The following is a 20,431-nucleotide window of genomic DNA, read 5'->3' as shown; positions in this document are numbered from 1 at the left end:
CAAGTCCCATGGACGATGCAGGGTTTTTAGTCACTGTCTGGTAGACACAAAGGAAAGGCAGAGCTGGGGCAGCAGGCATGGCACCTGCAGGGTACCAGCAAACAAGAGCAGGCTCTCTGCCGGCTGCAGAGACACCCAGACAGATGGTCTCCCAGGACTGAAGGGGATCCATTTTTTGTCATCTTCAGGTCCATAGTCCTGGGTAGGAAGCAACCAGGATGCACAACCTCCCACCACCCCTTCCTGCCCACCCACCACTGGGAAGTGGCCCCAAACCACAGCAGGCCCCCCCAGAAGCAAGGGGTGGTGGTCTAGAGAAACTGTGTGAAGCAGAGGTGGCAGCCCCTCAACCCACTGGCTTGGCCAGGGTCAGATAGGGTTTTTCCTCTAGAACAGCAGCACCACTGAACTGCCTGGGGAACACTGGAACCTGACTCAGTCCCATGCCCCCCAACTCCCATTCCCACCCCTCCTCCATCCTCCACGGAAACAGACAGAGGAGCCTGGCGAGGGGCATGTCATCATTTTAATGATGTAGATCTTTGGTGTTTCCCTCATTAGCAGTAGACTGTCCCCTCTCCTCCCACCACAATGTTTCTATGATGAGTGACAAACAGAAAGGAAATCACATTTTCATACTAAAAACAAAATGATCAGAGCCTTGATTTTTCCACTAGAAACTACACGTACAGTTCAAGATTCCACATGCAACACCTTAAACCACAGACCAAGACCTCACATTCTGACCTGGAGTCTCATCCCCTCCCCCGCCTTGGGCGGGCTTTGGCCTAGGCTCAGGTAATACTGACACCCATAGGTGCTGCTCTGGGGGCCTTGGAGGAGGGAGGAGCTTGGTGGACAAGCCTGGGGGTGGGCCAGCCTACATCCCCCACTCCTGAGTGAGGACCTGCCCACTGTCCCTTGACCCCATTCTGTATCAGGGAAGCGGGCTGTCCCCCTTAACCCCACAGTTGCCCCACACTTGCAAGTGTGGAATGTACCTGCCCTCAGGAACCTGGGAGCCCAGCCTGACCCCTGACTGTGTCTCTGGATGGGATAAGATGACGGAGAGAGGCTGGAGCTCTGGAAGGCTGAGAGAGGATGGTTTCTGGGGACCATGCCACTCCTCCTGTTCCTGGGCTCCTGGTGGTTCTGTTCACCTGACAGGTAGACAGAGCAAAGCTGCCCCACTGGCCTCTGTCCAGGATGGTGTGGGCCAGATCTGGAAGACTATTCACTCTTCTGGGGCTCCTGTGTCCAGGGCCGAGTCCCCTGAGCCCAAGATCCTAGGAGAAAGGGGAGTTCATGGCACAGACACCCACTTGCTCCTCCATTCACACTAGGCCCAGCAGTTTGGCCCTCCTGGACTCCAGATTCTGGAAGCTTCTAGTCCCCTGGCGCGAGCCTTGCCCACTGCACTGCCTCTGGCCCACTAACTCCTCACCCCCACCCTCTTGCTCCTCCTGTTCCCTGGTGCAGCCAGCAGTGCTTCCTCGTGTACAGTTCCCAGTCAGCTGTGAGGTCCGGCTTCTGCTCAGTGGCTCGAGGGGAGGCACCAGTGCACACCTTTGTCTCTACCTGTTGCGTGGCTCCCCGCTGGGGCCTGTAGCCTCCCCCCTGCTGCCACCACCTCCATCCGGAAGGTGGTTATTATTGGTCAGGTTGCAGTGCAGGGTTGGTCCCTCAGTGCTGGGAAGGGGGACAGGAATAGGAACAGGGGAGGAAGAGGGCAGGGTTGGCTGAGGTGGCTCCCGCCCAGAGGTACCAGGCTGGTCCCAGGAGGCTGTCCGGGGGCTTAGGCCTCGCTCTGCCAGTTGCCCAGGTTCTGGCAGCAGTCCCCGAGAGGTGGAGGGCTGGGGTGAGGAGGTGCGGGCAGCCCCAGACTCAGTGCCTGTCTGGGAGCTTCGGTGAATGCGGTGGCTGACAATGATGTTGTTGCCAAAGCCACCCATGGAGGCCATGGTGGTGCTCTGCTCCCGCTGCACCACAGCCGTCATGCCCCCCTCGGCCATCAGTCTCTGGATCCTGCTGAGGGCGTCTTCCCCACTCGCGCCATACTCGGAGCCCTCACCTGGAAGGTATGAAGCAGAGGAGAGAGGGAATGAGCTGCTGGCCTGGGCCACTGAGTCAGGTGGCAGCTGCTAGCAGGAGCTGGGAGATTCTAGGCAAAAGCAGGAATAACAGGCCCAACTCTGTTACCATGAAAACCAGACTCTTGAAGTGGGGCAAAATCCCTCAAGGATCCCAATTCATGCCTCTGCATTACTGGTGGAGAAACTGAGGTCTAGGATCAAGGATACTCAGCTGTTAAGAGGCAGGGCTGGAGCTGGCATGGTGGCACACACTTGTAATCTCAGTGACTAGGGAGGCTGAAGCACGAGGATCCCAAGTCTGAGGTAAGCCTCAGCAATTTAGCAAGGCCCTAAAAGCAATTTAGCAGGACCCTGTCTCAGAATGAAAAATAAAAAGGGTTAATGATATGGCTCAGTGGTTGAGTCATGGGTCTAATCCCTAGTACCAAAAAGTAAAAATAAATAAATAAGTAAAGAGGCAGGGCTGGGCCCAAGGTAAATTTGCCTTTAACTGATCCCTTCAGCCCTAGAGGCAGGTGGTCTGAAAGAAGGCTGAACAGGTGGACCCACACAGCTTCCTTTGTCTGCCCTCTGGTGATTACAGACCTAGGGGCTGGGATGGAGCATGCTGCCTGGTCTTCAGAAAGTAAGAGGCACCCCGCAGGGTGCAACCCACAGGAAAACAGCCTGCTCCCCTTTATTTCAACACTGTTTTCCTGTAGTGTTTTTCTGTTTATGTTATTTCCTAAAAGCCCAGGAGGAAGCTTGGGGTTTTAACTGCTCCCTAGGAAGAGTGCTGCTGCCTTCCTGGTCTTCTCTCCTTTTATCCACTGGTCTCCACAAGTTCCTAGTTACTGCTCTCCTGGGGCTGGATGTCTCCTGACACCATCTACTCAGAGAGAGTCAAGTGTCCAGCCCAGGTATGAGGCTCCAACCTGCAGCTCTAGGGATGGAGAAAGGGATTGTTTCCTTTCAAGGCCTGGGCATTCCCTTGTGGGGGAACAAATCTCTGCTCTGCCACTTACTGACTAGCTGGCCTTGGCCAAGGACCTTATTACTCATCTTCTAGAGTGCTGGGTAGAGGAAATGAGGTCACACATGCTTGGGATCGGCAACAGGAATTCCGTCCTCACCCTCCAGCCCAGTCCCCAATCAGCCCTCAGTAGGCAAGAACCAGGTCGACCGTGTACAACTATGACCCAGGCTCTCAGACAGCCAGAAATGGTTCCAGTGACCAAACGAGGAAACTAACTGGACAACTGGGTTTTGCAATTCTGAAGGTCTTAATGGTGATTTTTTTTTAAAGGATACTTGTCAGCAACTACTTTTATTTATTTTAAATTAATTAGCTAGCTCATTTATTTACTCTGGGGTACTAAGCACTGAACCCAGGGCCTGGCACATGCTAGGCAAACACTGTGCCACTGAGCTACATCTTTTTTTTTTTTTTTTTTAATTCTTTCTATTTGTCAATGAATCTTTTATTTTATTTATTTGTATGCGGTGCTGAGGATCGAACCCAGGGCCTCACACATGCCAGGCAAGTGCTCTACCACTGAGTCACAACTCCAAGAGCTACATCTTTTTTAAAGATTCGTTTTTATTTTGAGACAGGGTCTCATTAAATTGCAGAGGCTGGCCTCAAACTTGTCATCCTTCTGCCTCTGTCTACTGAGTGGCTAGGATAATAGGTGTGTGTCACCAGGTCTTTTTTGGGGAACAACAGTGAGGGGGAGGGTGACATGGGGTACTAGGGATTGAAGCCAGGTGTGCTTTACCACTGGGCTACACCCTCAGTCTTTTTAAAAAATGAGACAGAGTTGCACCAAGTTGCTGAGGACGTTGTTAAGGTGCTGAGGCGCAAACTGGAGATTCTTCTGCCTCAGTCTCCTGAGTACTGGTCAACAGTTACTTTATAAAGGTCACTCATTTTCACAGCTGAGCTGTGTCTAAGGCCCAGATCTCTTCCCCTTCTCAAGTGCTTGCTCCTGGTTCTTCCTCTAGGTCTGAAACCATTCTCCCCAGCACTAAGCAGTTGGGGCCCTACTGGGCTTTTAGCTGATGTCTCAAGGCCTCTTGGGAACTGCCCCCATCCCTCAAGGTGGCTACTCTTATTCATTCACTTTCTCCTGAGCAGCCCAGTTCCAACTTCCTGAACTGAAAAACCCTAAGGGCTCTGAGTCTCCCTAGGCAAAGCCTTCTAACAATGGGGCCAAGGGCAAGGAGAAAGGCCTAAGGCCTCAGTGCCAGGGCAGTCTCTACGCTGTGAGCTGCCTATGGGGACCTCCCAGTCTTGCAGCGCCTCCCCAGCCCACTGCCTGACAAGAAGTCTCTGAGGATCTCCTCAGCCTGGGCTGGGATGTGCCATGGGCTGGAGCTCATCATGCCGGGCTCTGTGCCTGCTGAACTACCAACTCTTTTCACATGGATCATTTCTAGGCTGCCTTGGGGCTCTGAGGGAGCTATGGTAGGCACTCAGGTTGGGGCCCTCGACCATCTCCCACTGCTTGCTTGAGGCTCTGGACCTGGTCCCCTCTTCTAGAACTGTGGCGGTATTTCCTAATGGTCTTCTTGCTTCCAGTTTCCTCCTTGTTCAGCTGGCATCTATGCTGCTGTCATTATCATTCTAATTCACCTCTGACTAAATGGGTTTTGGTTAAGTACAAATGCTGTGTGAAGCCCAGCAGCTCCATGAGCCCTCAAAGTAGTTAAAGCCCCTTAGCTTGAGAGCAGAGGGCCCTCTGAGGTCCTCGCCACTTTCCTGACCACACCCCGCTGCTCACCACCTTCATGCACCCAGCAGCCTTGACTATACCAGACCTGACCCTGCTCCCTGCCTATGCATGCTGGGACACAATGTGCAAGCTCTATCTACTTGGCTCTCACCCTACCTCCTTGGTCAGCATCAAGGGCAAGTGTAAACGCCCTTTGACTCAGCTGGAAGGGGTGCTGCTCTCAAAGCTGTGGCAGTGCTCCACACCTCTATTAGTTATTATTGGTGGTTGTGGCATTTCTCTTCGAAGCTGTAAATTCCTGAAGTTCTTGGACTAAGTTTTATTTGGTTTTGGGTCTAGTGTATAACACAGTCTGATGTGCCACGTGTATTTGTTAAACACACATACAAATGAATAAAAGGGCTCTCAGGCTACACACAGGGGCTTCAGACTTGCAATTTTGAAAGCTGGTTACCCCTGCTACAGAGGCACTTCTACGTCTGCTTCTTCCTGGACTTGCTCAAGAGACGGAACACGATGATGGCTTCATTTCTGAGTGTGGTTCCCTCCCTCTCTTAACACCTGTGGGTTCATACTACCTGATGCACCACCAGATACAAAGTGCTCAAAAGGGAATGATGGAGCCAGGTATGGTGGTGCACACCTGTAATCCCAGTGTCTCAGGAGGCTGAGGCAGGAGGATGGAAAGTTTGAAGTCAGCCTAGACAACTGTCTCAACCCTATTAAAAATAGGGTTCGGGATGTAGCTCAGTAGTAGAGTACCCTTGGGTTCCATCCCCAGTACCGAGAGAAACAGAGATAGAGATAGAGATAGAGAGAGAGAGAGAGAGAGAGAGAGAGAGAGAGAGAGAGAGAGAGAGGTGCGTGCATGCATATGCATGAGAGGGAGGGAGGGAAGGGGGAGAGATATGGATGGGAGATTTTAAAATGTGCACACAATTGGTTCCTGGGGCTTGGGTGTAGATGGCTTCAGGGAGGCACCATGAGCTGTGCTTCTCTCCTGGGGATGCTAAGCTGAGGCTAAGAGCCACTGAAGGCAGCTGGCATATACTCCAAGAGGAAAATACACTGAGGCCCATAGGAAATGGTTCCAGGAGCAATGGTGGCCACAGGGGTTAATTCTGATGTCGTTATCCCTGTAGCAAAAGTATTTCTTTTGTCTTTGAAAAATGGGAAATGATTTAGTTTTGATGTGAGATCATTTCCTTGGCAAGTTCTTAGGTACATTTTTCTTTTTTTGGCAGTACTGGGGATTGAACTCAGGTCTTCCTTCCCACATGCTAGGCAAATGCTCTACCACTGAGCTACGACCCTAGCCTCCTAAGGTACTTTTGATGTAGAGGCCAGGGTAAGATCAGTTACTTCCCACCATGCTGACAACTGCATTTAATTCGAATGGTTTCACTGCCTAGAAGAAAAAAGGAGGGAATCAAGATTCACCGAGTCCAGAGAGGAGCTGCGCATCCTGACCTTGGGGTACTATCTTCCAGCTTCTCCCTTTTCACACTTACTTTTCCTTGGCCAGGGCTCAAGCTGTGGTAGTCGGTTTAACTACCATCTTTACCAGACAAAAAATAGGCCCATGGCTCAGAGGTGAATCCTCCCTTAGCTCCATTCATTCCACTTCCTGAATGATGACCACATGCCAGTCAGGCAACGGACCAGTGCTAGGAGCAAACAGGGAATGCTTTCCTTCCTTTCTGAACTGCGCTCCTACTCAATAAAAGGAAGTTTGCTGCAGAGGCAAGTGCAAGTTCTAGAGGAACTAAAATTCTTTTGTTAAAGCTGGACCAGCAAAAAAGCCAACACCAGCAAATGGCCCTATAGAGAGCTCTTTCTAAAGTTCTGGGAAAAGCTTTTTATTGTTTGGATCTGGAACGTCCCCCAAAGGCTCATGCATTGAAGGCTTGGTGGCACTATTGGGAGGTGGTAAAACTTTAGAAGGTAGGGCCTAGCTGGAGAAAGTAGGTCACTGGGGATGTCTCCCTTGAAGGGTATAGCTTGTTCCTAGCCCCTTCTTTCTCTCTGCTACTGGGTTGCGAAAAGGTGAGCAGCCTTCCCCTGCTGTGTCCTTACACCATGAAGACCTGTCTTACCATGGGCCCAAAAACGATGGAGCCTAGTGAACATGGGCTGAAAGTTTTGAAACTAGGAGTCAAAATAAATCTTTCTTTTTTTAAGTTGATTTTTCTTAGGTATTTTGTCATAGTGATGGAAAGCTAACAGAGCTGAATGGATTTGAGAAAAATTCTTGTAGAAGTAGTAGCCAGGAACTCTTTGGTGCTGATGGAATGGGGCTAAAGGAGGCACAGCCACAGGACAGTGATTACTACAAGCAGAGCAGGTCCCCACACTGTAGGGGGTGTGGTACTCCCCTTAACCAGTCCCAGCAGGGTCACCTCCTTGACCTGGGTTTTCCTATCCATGTTCCTGCAGACCTGGCTACCAGTTTAGTCAAAATGAGGAGAGAAGCCAGGTGTGGTGGCACACTCAGGAGGCTGAGGCAGGAGAATGGCAAGTTTGATACCAGCCTGGGCGAGACCCTTTCTCAAAATTTAAAATGGGCTGGGATATAGCCTCTGGGTAGACTGGCTCTGCATTCAATCCCCAGTACTGGGGGGGAATGGGGGGGAGGAAGGGTTGACTCCCCTAAGATGAATCTGGTATCTGGTTTATGAGCTGTGGGGAAAGCACCTCAGCACGAGGCTCCTGGCCTCAGCACAGGACAGACACACCCACCAGCCAATTCCTCATCCCACTTGCAACCTACACCTCCCTCCCTGTTTCTGAAAGGGACTAGTATACATTGAAGACTTAAGAGTCCAGAGCTCTCAGCAAAGCTTGTGGGGCCACACACAGAGGTAGCAAGTCATCCTACCTACTCTGCCTGCTGACCAGTGCTAGGCCACAGCTCACCCTTTACTATCTGTTCTGCTTTATGAAGGGCACAGACAGGTAAAGAATGACATCCTGGCTGCTGACACTGGGAAAGAGCTCTCTCTCTCTCTGGCCTGCCCTTGGTCCCCACTACTCAAACAGAAAGAAAGGAACTTATAATTGACCACAGGCTGGAAACAGCCAGACAAAAAGCAGAGGATTCTCTGGAAGATGAGACACCAGGGGATGTGCTTCTTGGGTTGGAAGTTCTTGCTCCTACTGCACTTCACCACCAGGTCAGAGGCCTCACTCGGACCGGGCCCTCTGTAATCTGCTCACCCTGTTCGCTCAGCCTCAGTTCTCAACATGTACAAGATGTGCCATGAATACAAACCTGCTAGGGGGCTCATCACACTGAAGTAATCAACTGCTTAGGTGTCTGTTTCTCTCTCTAAACTGCAAGCTCTTTGGGGAAGGAGAGGCTCATTCTCCAGCCTCCTCATGAGTAACCCTCATGCTCCCTGGGTTCATCAGAGGTTCTCGTGGCTGCATGTCCAGTGAGAGGAGGGCTGGGCACTGTGGTTGCCCATGAGCCTGGCTCTCCAGCTTCCTAGAATAGGCCTAGTGGGCCAGATGTGGTGGTGCATGCCTGTAATCCCAGCAGTTCAGGAGGCTGAGGCAGGAAAATAGCAAGTTCAAAGCCATCCTCAGCAAAAGTGATGCACTAAGCAACTAAGTGAGACCCTGTCTCTAAATTAAATACAAAATAGGGCTCAGGATGTGGCTCAGTGGTTGAGTGTCCCTGAGTTCAATCCCTGATTACCCACCCCCCAAAAAAAAGAAAAAAAGAAAAGAAAGAAAGAAAAAAAGAATAGACCTAGTGAACTCAAAGGCAGTTCAGCATCCACAGAAATCTGCAGAAGTGGGCCTGGAGGTGGCTGGTCTCCTCCTCACTGAGGCCCAAAATTGTAGATGGTTGCTTCATTCAGCACTGCCAGGTGCTCATGTCCCCAGCAAGGGGTTTCCAACCCACAAAGAGCCACAGGCGTCTGATGTAGGAGATGGGCTGGGGCACAGACCAAAGAGGGACTTAGAAAATTTTCAGTTCATAGCAGTGAGAGGGAGAGGGCCCTGTGGGACTTCAGGGTAGAAAGTCATTCCCCTGGGGCAACACAGGCACACTGTTACTCTTTGCCTGAGGCACACCAGGGCTTCTCCTCTCATGGTCTCTTTAAAGCAAATGGCTCCACCAGACCTAGAAATGTGTTTGGAGCTGGGAGCAGCAAGGGGGCTAGGGACCGGGTAAGGAGAGTGAAAAGTGAGAACAGCCTGTTTAACACAGCTGCTAACGGCTCCAAAGTGGCCCAAGCTGACTGCTGCAACGTGCTAATTGGTTCTTAAAAGTGTGAGACTGGCACAGAGAGCTAGCATTCTGGAGGTTGGCTGGGCCACACCTGAGCTTGGTGAGAGGAAGGGGCTGACAGTATGCCTGGCTGCAGCCAAAACAGCAGCACACCACAGTGCAACAGGAGTGCCAGAGCCATGCCTGTGGTAGCGCAGACCTGCACACCAGCTGGTGGGAAACACACTGGCCCTGGTGGCATGAGGCCTGGGTGCATGCCTCTGGAAGGAGAGCTGGCAGCAGCCTCACTGGCAATCCAGGCTGTGCCCTGTGTGCTCTTTGGAAAACCAGCCTGGGACCTTCCAGTTCTGGAGGATGTCAGATTACTTGGGGGAGCTGAGAGAAGCTGACAGAGTAGTTCAATTTACTGGAGAGAGTGATCCAGCTCAAGAAATAATGTCCTTGTTCCTGTCTGAGGCCACTCCTACTGCCATCAGGTGGGCATTACCCAAATCTAAGGGGTCCCCATCCTGAGGAGTAGCACTCAAGCCATGCGCAGAGAGCCAGGGGTCTTAGGCCACCTTCCCAGGGAGGGTGGATGATACTCCCAGGGACCCACCCCTAGCCACACTTCCCTATCTGGCAGCGCACAGCTCCTACCTTCACCAGGACCTGAGGCCGCCGTCCCTGGCTCCTGTTCCTCCCTTTCAGTCTGTGTTTCGGCATTCTGCAACTGAAGGGCGAGAGTCTGGGTGCCCTGAGATGTCACAGAAGTGGTGGGGTTCCGGGGCTGCAGCCCAATCGCATTCATCAGACCCATGTCTCTGTCTGTCCTCCAAGTGGCTCTGCTGGTTCTAGAGAAAGACAGACTGAGGTCAGGCTTGGGACAGCACTCTTCACAGAGCTCTGAGGCTCCTACCAATTCTCAGGGTACAGTATGAACCAGGACTGCAGGCTGAGAAGAGAGCCCTGTGCTTCCACAGCTACTCCTGATGGTGGCTGTATCCACTCTTCTCCAAGAACAGCTCCTGCTCTGGGACAATGAAAGAAGGCCACAGAACCACAGGAACCTGCACATCCAGCTGGTTCAGACACTCCCTTAAACAACAGGCCCATTTTGGGGGGGCGGGGGTGATCTCAAAAGACCTTTATTTAGACTCAGGAAGCTACTAAGAAGATCTGTGGGACAAAGAGTAAAAAAGCCTGTTCTTTAGTTTTACCTTCCCTCTAACTACAAGCTGCTAAGACTCCAATTTTAATCCTTAGACTTTCTACGTGGACTAAGATCTCTACTTTGGAGGAAAGCATAGGAACTCTAAGGAGGCTGTTCTGGAATCCTTCGTCTAGGGACTACTGAAAATAGCTTCTTGAAGTTAGGGAGCACAACTAGTTGCCCTGCAAGGAAGGCCCAGGCCCAAGACTAGTACCTCCTCCTTTCCTTAGGCATCTCCCAGGCATTGACCTTTGGGATTGCTGGAGCTGGCAGCAAAGGAAACCCAACAGTTTTGAGACTGTCCAGAGATATTCAAATTTCTAGCTGCTTTTGGGACTCGCCTCCAGCTGTGCTGAGCAACTCCTATAGAAAGCAGGCTGCACCGTGCCTTTGTTTTTATCAAAACATTGTAGTTTTCAACAGCAAATTAAGTGAAAAGAGGATCAGTACCAGATTTCTACTCTCTTACTAGCTCTCGGAGCATCTCTGTTTCTGGGCTGCAGCCCTGGCCGGCTTGGTCCCTGTAGCATGGTCCTAAGACAACCCCCCCACCTCCACCAAACCCACACACACATTATCCCTGGCTCACAGAACAGAATTCATGGGATAGCAAGTATGCCTGGACACCATGGCCAGGATGGGTGGAGGGGGAGGGCAGGGTGTTCTACAGCGACACTCTGAAAGGATAGGTTTTGTTCTCTTTCTTACCATGGAACACTTTTCTCAAATGAGACTTCATATAAAAACTCAAACCATGAAGGGGATAAAGAGGAACTGCTTTGATTGTGGAGGAACCCAGAGCCTTGAAGAACAGTCTGAGGGCACTGGCCCAAAGTCCATCAAAGGTAGGAAGAAGGGAAAGGTCCCCCACCAGTTGCTGCTCTCAACTTCAACTTACCCAGGTCGCTCGCTGCTCCTGTTATTGGAATGGACAGTGAAGACGGTCTCATTCAGCTGGTCCCAGTAGTACTCAACACCAGAGTTTAAGGCCCTGAATATCAGTTGGGAAGAGTGGAAAAAAGGTGAGAGGTATTAGTAAGGGGTGGTAAGAACTCCTTAAAGTTCATGGGTTTTGGGGACTGTGACCTGCTGGCCCATCCTGCCTCTCCTGGACAGGCCTGAGACCAGGAACAGAGTTGCTCCCCCACCCAGATGCTCAGTGCTGGAGCATTTCAGATAGATCTCGAATGGCTCAAATGCCTGCAGTAGTGCTTCGGTCTCTTTCTTCCCCCAGACAAAGCCTGAGCAACTTCTCCTTGGGGCCAACAGGCAACTAACACAGCAATACCAGGCAGTGGGTTCCCAGTATTTTCCAGATACTGGGAAAGGAGCTAATAGCCATTATGAGGCTTGAACAAGACCCACTGGAGAGACACAGTGCCATGGACAGGTGACAAAGGGCATGCTCAGTCCTCAGAAGTGGGGGAAAAAGACAGTTCAGGGTCACACCCTGGATCCTTCCCCTATTGCCACGGGGCTGGAAGGAAGGTACCTTAACATTCTTAATTTGCCTGGAGCTCAGAAGTCTAAACAGAAGTTGACATGGTGGTACACACCTGTAACCCAGCTACTTAGGAGGTTGACATAGCATGATTTTAAGTTTAATGCCAGCCTGAGCAACTTAGTAAGACCAAGTCTAAAAATAAAACCAAATTATGGTGTAGCTCAGTGGTAGAGCACTTGTCTAGAATGCACAAGGCCCTATGTCCAATCCCCTACTACTATACCACCCCAACCCTGCAAAAAAAAAAAAAAAAAAAAAAAAAAAGTCTAAGTAGAAAAAAGCCCTCATTGAACTGGAATGGTCCATTCTACTCTCTCTTTTGGACTTGGAGCCTCCTTGGTGAAGGTCAGTGAGTCAAGCAAATGGGAAAGGTGCTCAGTTCATGCAGACCCTACAGGCATGTGCCAACTTCTTAATGGAGCTGAGGAGAGAAACCTTCACAAGATGGTAGGCTGTGCTGCTTATGGCAGAGGGGATAGTTTATATCTGCTGAGTTCTCCAGACTGCCCACCTTTCCCTGCATGGACGACTGGGTAGTTTCTTCTGATCTCACACCAGCTTCCAGAAGGGAAGCAGTGGCTTCTCATCTTTCATACTGATTTGGAACCTCAGGCAGCAATCCTGGCTAACAGTTGTTGGTCCCAAAACACTGGACTATTTTGCTTTAAAGATCCCTCCCCAAAGAGGAGTTGCCTAGTACCAATTACTGTGGTTAAGAGGAGGGTGCCAGTGGTGGTTGTGAAGTATGGGAACAGAAGAAAGAGGAGTTTTTGAGTTCACTGATTGGATCTCCAGTGTCCATGCAGAGATCCTAAGAGATACTCAAAACATCCCACTCTGGTTCTAAATAGGGTACATACACCAGTTCTTGAAGAGTGCTGCTAAGGAGTGAATGAGGGTTTCCCAAATTCCTGCTGCAGCCTTAACCCCCAATGTGAGTGTATCTGGAGACAGGGTCTTCAGGAGGTAAATAAGATTAAGTGAGTTCATAAGGGTGGGACCCAATCTGAGAGGGAGAGAGATATGCCTTTCTCTCCCCAGCAAACAAGTGCACAATGAGAAAGCTGAGAGTGGTTGCACACAAATATAATCCCAGCTACCGGGGAGACTGAGGCTGGAGGATTGTGAGTTTGAGGCCAGACTGGGCAACTCAGTGAAACACCAGCTTTCCCCCCCAAAAAAAAAAAAAAAAAAAGAAAGCTGTCATCTACAAGCTGGTAAGATAGCCTTCACCAGAAACCAGCTCTGATGGTACCCTGAACTTGTGCTTCTGGCCTCCAGAACTGTGAGAAAATAAATGTGTTATTTAAGGCATCCAGTCTGAGGCAATTTGTTATAGCAGTGTGAGAGTAGTATGGTAATGTCTAGCAAAAGCCAGCTTTTAACCTAGAGGCCTGGGTCACCTTCCTTAACAAAAGAACTTACTTCCAGAGGAGTAAACAGATCATAGTCAGGGGGTTTAAGTACCATCCAGAAGAAGGTGAGTTTGGGGAGACAAGTGAAGGGCTTTCTTTCTAAACATAGGAGTAAATAGGACAGGCCTGACAGACCTAGATGAGAGGGCACTGCACAAGGAGGCTTTGCCACCTTAGGAAAAGGCAGCAGGATCAGGCCCTAAGGCCTGAATGGCTTTGGGGGGGTGGTAGCTAACACTCTTGGCACAAACTTCACCTGAGGGAACACGCATTTCTTTGCAGGGAGAGCCACAGAAAAACAGAAGAGCTCTTCCTTTCCTGCTCTGCACTAACCCCCTTCCCAGCTCCTGTTAGAGCTGGGCTGCAGATCTGCTGTGATCTTGAGATCATTCCTTTAATGGTCGTTCAGTGGGGGAAAATGTGTGTGTCTGTGTGTGTGTGTGTGTGTGTGTGTAAACAAAAAGCAGTGTTTCCTCCTCCAAACACTCAGCTACTTCTTTGGGGTTGAGGCTGTCTGAGAACACTAGCACTTCAGGGCAAAGGTGAATGCAGGTGACCTTACGTCAGGAAAGAGGCAAAGAGCCAGAAGTCAATCGCAGAGGCCTCCAAAAACAGTCACCACTGCACTTTTTGGTGAGCAAATCCTGGCAGCATTAGGCATTATGTGAAGCCAGCTGCCAGGAAGTCTCTCATTTACAAATTTGTCAAGATTTATTGACAGGTTGCAACACCATGTAGGTCCCTGCCAAATCTCTCCTCTGAAATTCTTGTTAGCCAGGGCTAGTTAGTGACAATAAATTGTTTGCACCAAAATGACAGTAAACCATGTACTGCGTTGACCAGGAAACTTCTTTCCCATCTCAGAAAGAAAGCTGCAAGAAGGCCCAGGAGCTAAAAGGAGACTGTCAATATTATGATAGTTACCGATCTCAAATGTGTTCCACTCAGGCAGCATGTACCATCAGCCAGAAGCACTGCACTGGAGTGGGCTGGCTGGCTGTATCTATCTTATCTCTATCTATCTATCTATCTATCTATCTATCTATCTATCTATCTATCTATCTATCTATCTAATCTATCTATCATGGTACAGAAGGTTGAACCCAGGAGCTGGCATGTGCTAGGTAAGTACTCTACTACTGAGTTACAACCCCAGCCCTTTTTATTTTTAGTTATTTTTAAGTTTTTGGTAGTGGGGATTGAATCCAGGGGTGTTTTACCACTAAGTTGCATCTCTAGTCTTTTTTATTTTTTTATTTTGAGGCAGGGTCTCACTAAATTGCAGAAACTGACCTCTTCCTTAGCCTCCCAAGTTACTGGGGTTACAGTTGTGCACGTCCATGCCCAGCTTGAATTGCTCAATGAAGAAGTAGACTTGCAAACAGAAAAGGAGCTATAGCCACTGTGGCAACATGCTGTTCCACTCTCACTTTCCACCCCAGGTCCAACTTGAACCTGATCTGCTCTACATCTGTAGTCAGAACCTGCTGACTGGTTTCAATTTCCAGCACTGTACCAGTAACAGAGTCAAAGACAATGCCTCTGGCTACCGAGTCTTACTGTTCAGGGCCCAATGTCACTGATTTCTGTCTTTAAGGTTAAGAATGGGGGCTGGGGAGATAGCTCAGTTGGTAGAGTGCTTGCCTCACAGGCCCTGGGTTCAATCCCCAGCACCAAAAAAAAAAAAAAAAAAAAAAAAAAAAAAGGTTAAGAATGATCATAACCAACTTCTTCTTTCTTGATTCTTGATGAAAAATGAGTGACTGCTCTAGATTCTTCCTTGAAGCTAAGACAAACACAAAGGGATGAGGAAGAGCGGGAAGGCCAATCAGGAGCAGTCTCTTCAAAAGGACTTCCACTAACACCTGGCCCCCTTCAGCGGCACCTGTGAGCTGGGTTGGGCTCAACAGCTTCTTCACTGCTGGGAATTTCCTGGGCTCCTTAAATACCAAGAGCCAGCCTGGCTTCCTCAGCCATCCCAATACTTTCTCTACACAACTTGTGATTCATGAACTTCCCAATGTCTGGGGAATATTCCTTTTGACAACACTCCTCTTCCATCTATCAGTTATGTGGCTACATAGGCCTAGACCACATGACTTCTCCTTGGAAAGAAGGACTGATCCCAAGACACCAGCATTAGAGCGGGCACCTGGCTTTCATGGGTTAGCCTCAGAGATGTACTCTCTGTAGTCATTCTGGTTCTCCCTTTCATTCCAGAAGTGGGCCTTTCCCCTCCTGGTCGTAATGCTTGACTGTAATTACTGTTTACAGTGGTAGCTCGCTCTAAAAGGACAGAGTTCAAGCTCTGTCAGAAGTTCCACACTTGGCCAAAATTCCACACACCCCTTCTCAGTCTATTTCCCTTCTGCCACTAGTGCCTCCATTCTGTCTTCTGAACTGACTCTGAAAAGCAATGGTTTTACTAGCAACACATTCCCTCTGCCCCCATTTATAGGACCAAGCTATGAAGCTGGAAGTGAGCAGGTACTCTTCATATCTATCTAGTACTTTACCCTCTGCACCCCCACCATGGATGGCAATCGGGCCCAGGCACAGCAGCAGCAGTCTGGGAGAAGAGCAGGTGGGGAGCAAACCAAGAAGAGCACACCTCACTGCTGGCAAGGGCTACCAGCCACTGTGAGGGCTGGGTATAGGAGTTGAAGGGCCAGTTGTTTGTATTCTCATGTGTCCTAAGAATTCTTCCCCTGGTGAGAGGGAGTATTTTCTGATGCCTTTGTCTACTGTCAAGTGGGGTTTTAGTACCACCAAGAGAAACCCAGAGCTCATTCCCTGTCTTTGTGCTTGGCGACAGTGCTGAGGCTAAGACAATGGAGGAGAATCAAGAGCAGTATTGAGAGAGCACAAAATGAGGTGCAGCTGCCTGGGTCTGGACAAAGGCAGACAACCACCTGTTTCAGAGGGAGGGCTGCAATCCTGGTCCAGATGGTGGGTTGGATCCTGTGCCCTTGGGAATGGGTGTGCCATGGAACTGCATTATCCAGGGACAGGCAGTGAGCCTTAGGCAGTTGCCTAGGAAAAGACAACCACCCTGAGCTCCTACTTTCCTGTTTATGCCAGAGAACTATCACAGATTATTCAAAAGATGTTAGCGTTCCCGCAGGTCCTCTCATTTCTTACTGCACCGACCACCTGACCCTCCTACACAGATTCCAGAGCTGTGTTCTTTACCCAGGGCATGACAGATTACAAAAGTATGTGTGTTCCTATGGTATATTTTTCTGTAGAGGAGTACACTGCTTTCTTCTTTCCTAGTACTGGGTATCAAACCCAGGACTTCACCCATGCCAGGCAAGCACTATACACTGAGCCACATCCCAAAAGTACACAGATTTCATCAGAATCTTAAATGAGTTTTTGATGTAAAAACGGTTAAGAACAAGCTGTAGAAAAGAGCTCTGGATTGGAAAGTTAGGAAGCCAAATTCTGTCCCTGATCTGTCGGGAGGCCTCAGGTGAGTCTTAACTTCCTCACCTGTAAATTGTTCATAGTTTCCTTGCCTAAGCAAAAATGACAGATATAAAGTTGACTGAGAACTGGGGAAGATTTGAAGAACTGAGGACAAAGTCATATCCCTGTTAAATTTATATGTTACCCTAAATTTCCAACTCTAAGGCTCTGGGAACCCAAGAAGCCAGAAGAAATGGCAACACTGAAAATGATGGGTTAGTTTCTTCCCATTCTAAAACAAATTATCTGTGATGGGACACTGCTCCACATGCCATCTTATTATAGGAAGAGCTCTGAGTTCCCAGTGGGTATGAGTTCACTATAATGCCCAAGATGTCTTAGGCCTACTGAGACTCTGGGATACTGAAGACAACATCTGCACAGAAAAGACAGAGGCCAAAGCCAGCTTCATGTTTGGCTGAGGAGTCTATGACACATCACAAATGTGTGGGGTGGGGTTTCAGACATGAAAACTTTGTGGGGCCACAATAGTGGATTAGACATTCTGCTACGAGGAGGGTTAAGTTTGAGGCCAGCCTCAGCAACTAGTGGAATTGTCTCAAAATAAGAAACAAAAAGGGCTGGGGATGCCTCTCAGTGGTAGAGAGCTCTTGGGTTCAATTCCCAGTAATGCAAAGATAAAAGAGAAAGCGGGGGGGGGGGGGGCAGGGGAGAAATTCAGTCTCTCTAAGAGCAGATCACTCTGCAAGGGAGGGAGGTGGGAGTTGGCTTGGGCCAAAAGTGAGTGGTAGAAGCCACAGACAAAAGAACACTGTTGGAGGAAAAAGGTCTCCGAGAAACTGGAAAAGAAAGGTCTGTAACAATAGTGCTAGTATGAATAAAATTATGGCCTAGAATTCTGTATCCTTTTTGGAAAAGATGCCTACTAGACTTCTCTTATGAATTTCTAAGGAGTAAGAGAGAGAAGATTATCAGTCTCATGTGGTTTGGTTTGGTTTTCAGGACTGGAACATGGACAAACTGGGGGAAAGACTAGAAACATCACTCTTGGCCAGCATCTGGGCTAAGAGTGCCAGAGTCATGGAAGAGGCAGGTTGTGTTCTGGAAAGACACAAGAGAGTGAAAGATGCTTTCTGGACCCTCAGGAGCAAGTGGCTGACAAAACAAAGCACTGCCCTGGTTTGAGGAACGGCCTTACTGAATCAGGCCTAGACAGTAGGCTCTCTTTGAGAGAGGCTCCAAAATTTCAAGACTGAATGCACCACTTTCTCTTAGAACCAGGTTTTCTCTCTCTGGGGACACCCATCTAACTTAGCTGACAAGGTCAATTACCAGTCATCTACCCAAGAACTGATCCATATATACAATCTAGGAAAAAACACCACAGGACCCCATGGAAAGACAGTATGATTGAGCCAAGTGTGGTGGTGCACGCCTGTAATGCCAGTGACCAGGGAGGCTGAAGCAAGAGGCTCTCAAGTTCGAGGCCAGCCTCAGCAACTTAGTGAGATTCTGTCTCAAAATAAAAATAAATAAATAAAAAGGACTGGGGATATATCTTAGTGATAAAGTGCCCGTGTTCAACCCTCCCCACACAGCACCCCCCCCACCAAAAAAAATGCAATGTGGATACTCCCAATAGCCAGGCACTCACCAGACCAGTTCTGCAGACCCTACCACACTCTTGATCTGCAAAACACCCTAGGAGAAGACCACACCAAGTAAAGAGCAGCATTAGGACAGCCTGGAGGCACAAGTGGCACTTAGTCGGCTGGAACCCTGCAGCGTCCTGCACAGCAATCAGCCTGATCTGCAACAAAGCAGAGAGCTTCCTGCTCCCCACCTGGCTGGGTATGGAAACTTATGACAAGCCTGGCAGTTCCCAGAGTCTTGAGTGAATGAAGGTCTGGATATAGTCCTCTATCCCCCAACAAGCCAGAGCAAGGGAAAGGAGTGTCATCAGGACAGAAATGCTTTGGTTCCCTGTCCCTCCCTACTCCCTACTTCACTTTAACTTTAAATTGAGCTTTTCAATCTGCTTTTACTATTATGCAGAAAAAGAAAACAGGCAGGACATGGAACATTGTTAGAGATCAGTGGCTTGACAAATTAGGGTTTTAACAGTAGTCTATTTCTAATTTTATTTCTTAAGTTAATGTCTATAACATTTACATAAACCCAAGACCACCTGTTGAATTAAAAGAGAAAAAAGAACATTTGATGTCCATCCTTTTGCCTGCAGGGACTTTCTCAGGAAACCAGAGAACAAAAGACAACAAAGGGGAAAAAAATTACTGCCTTAGAGTCAAGAAAACACTATCACTAAAGCAGTACCTCCCCCACCCCAGTGCTGGGGACTGAACCTAAGTCCTTGTGCATGCTGACAAGAGCTCTACCACTGAGATAAACCCTGCCCTTTTTTATAGATTTTGAGACAGGGTCTTGCTAATTTGCTTCAGTGGGCTTCAAACTTGAGATCCTCCTGCGTCAGACTCCCAAGTATTAAAATAGTCATTTGACAAAAGGAGCCTGGGAATGCAGTAGGCTCTAGCAGGATTTTTTTTTTTTTTTTTTTGTATTGAGGATAATAAAACCCAAGGGTGCTCTACCTCTGAGCTACCTCCCCAGTCCTTTTCATTATTTTATTTTTTGGTACTGGGGATTGAACCCAGGGGAGCTTAACTACTAAGCCACAGCCTTTAAAAATTTTTTTTTTAATATTTATTTATTTATTTGTACCAGGGATTGGACCCAGGGGTGCTCAACTACTAAGCCACATCCCCAATCCTTTATATTTTTTAAATTTTGAGATAGAGTCTCCCTAAGTTGCTTAGGGCCTCACTAAGTTGCTGAAGCTGGCCTTGAACTTGCAATCCTGCCTTGACCTCCAGAGCCACTGGGATTACAGGTGTCTCCAGTATTTTAAATTTTTGAGACAGTCTCACTATGTTGCAGAGGCTGGTCTCAAACGTGTGAGCTTCCCAAGTTGCTGGGATTATACACATGTACAACTGTGCCCAGCTCTAGCGGGATTTTGATCTAAAGGTCCCCTCCCTGCCCAGCTGGCCAGGCCCACAGGTGAGTGCTGCTTACTTCAGGTCTTGGCCAGATACTCTTCCACCCCTTACCCCTTAGCAACTCACTCTGGTCGGCAGATCACCAGGTCTCCTTTGTTGGTGCCATAGGCCAGGCCGAGTCCTGGCTCAGGCAGCCAACGGGCAGAGTTGATGCTGACATGTCTCCGCTGATCAGCAGGCATGGGATAAAGTACGTTGAAAACTCTCTGAGTAGGGGAGAAAGAGGGAAGAAAAGAGAATGGGAGGAGAAACAATTTGTTACCAAGAATAACAAAACCCAGGGAGAAACAAATTAAGCACAGGGAGGAGAGAAGCCACTAGGCTGGAAATAGGTTAATTCTCAGCTCATGTCTGAGAACTCAGGGAAGCTGGGAGGGGAGGACCTCTTACTTTTGGTGAGAGCTGTTTCTTTTAGTAAGTACCAGGGGTATGCTTGGAGAGCTCTCAGAGCCACTTTGAACCTTACTACTTAGATGCTAGCCTAGGGAAGGCCCCTCCAAAGCCCAACACACTGAAAAGGACTGCCCATAAACTTTCCTCTGACCAAAACAACTAGTGAGAGGCAACCTGGGCTGGTAGTCCTATTACCATGGAAACCACAGCACTCTCACAGTAATGGGGAACTGGAGGTGACAGGGGGGCGGGAGGGGGTGATAACATCAGAGAACATTCTTAATTCATCTAATTAAAAGCACTGTTAAAACTGGCATTGTTAAGGAAATCTAAAGTGTATTCAGATGTAGGGAGCAGGGCAGAGGGGAATC

At 49.0% G+C, this 20,431-nt stretch overlaps 1 protein-coding gene across 10 annotated transcripts in view; it reads right to left on the bottom strand.

Annotated features, from left to right (window-relative positions):
* Positions 1-516: 516 nt before the first annotated feature.
* The window catches only part of Ambra1 (autophagy and beclin 1 regulator 1), a 175,965-nt gene continuing 156,050 nt past the window's right edge, over positions 517-20,431 (bottom strand). For all 10 annotated transcript variants that reach the window (XM_047517001.1, XM_047517000.1, XM_047517002.1 and 7 more), the window contains 4 exons: positions 19,734-19,873; positions 11,138-11,230; positions 9,687-9,880; positions 517-2,071 (listed from right to left, as the gene is read on the bottom strand). In XM_047517001.1, the coding sequence (XP_047372957.1) occupies positions 1,575-2,071; positions 9,687-9,880; positions 11,138-11,230; positions 19,734-19,873 (924 nt within the window). In that variant the 3' untranslated portion in view covers positions 517-1,574. The remainder of the gene's footprint in view (positions 2,072-9,686; positions 9,881-11,137; positions 11,231-19,733; positions 19,874-20,431) is intronic.

The sequence above is a fragment of the Sciurus carolinensis genome, chromosome 11 (assembly GCF_902686445.1).
Source record: "Sciurus carolinensis chromosome 11, mSciCar1.2, whole genome shotgun sequence".
Taxonomy (NCBI): domain Eukaryota; kingdom Metazoa; phylum Chordata; class Mammalia; order Rodentia; family Sciuridae; genus Sciurus; species Sciurus carolinensis.
This window is presented reverse-complemented; position numbering and strand designations above follow the sequence as displayed.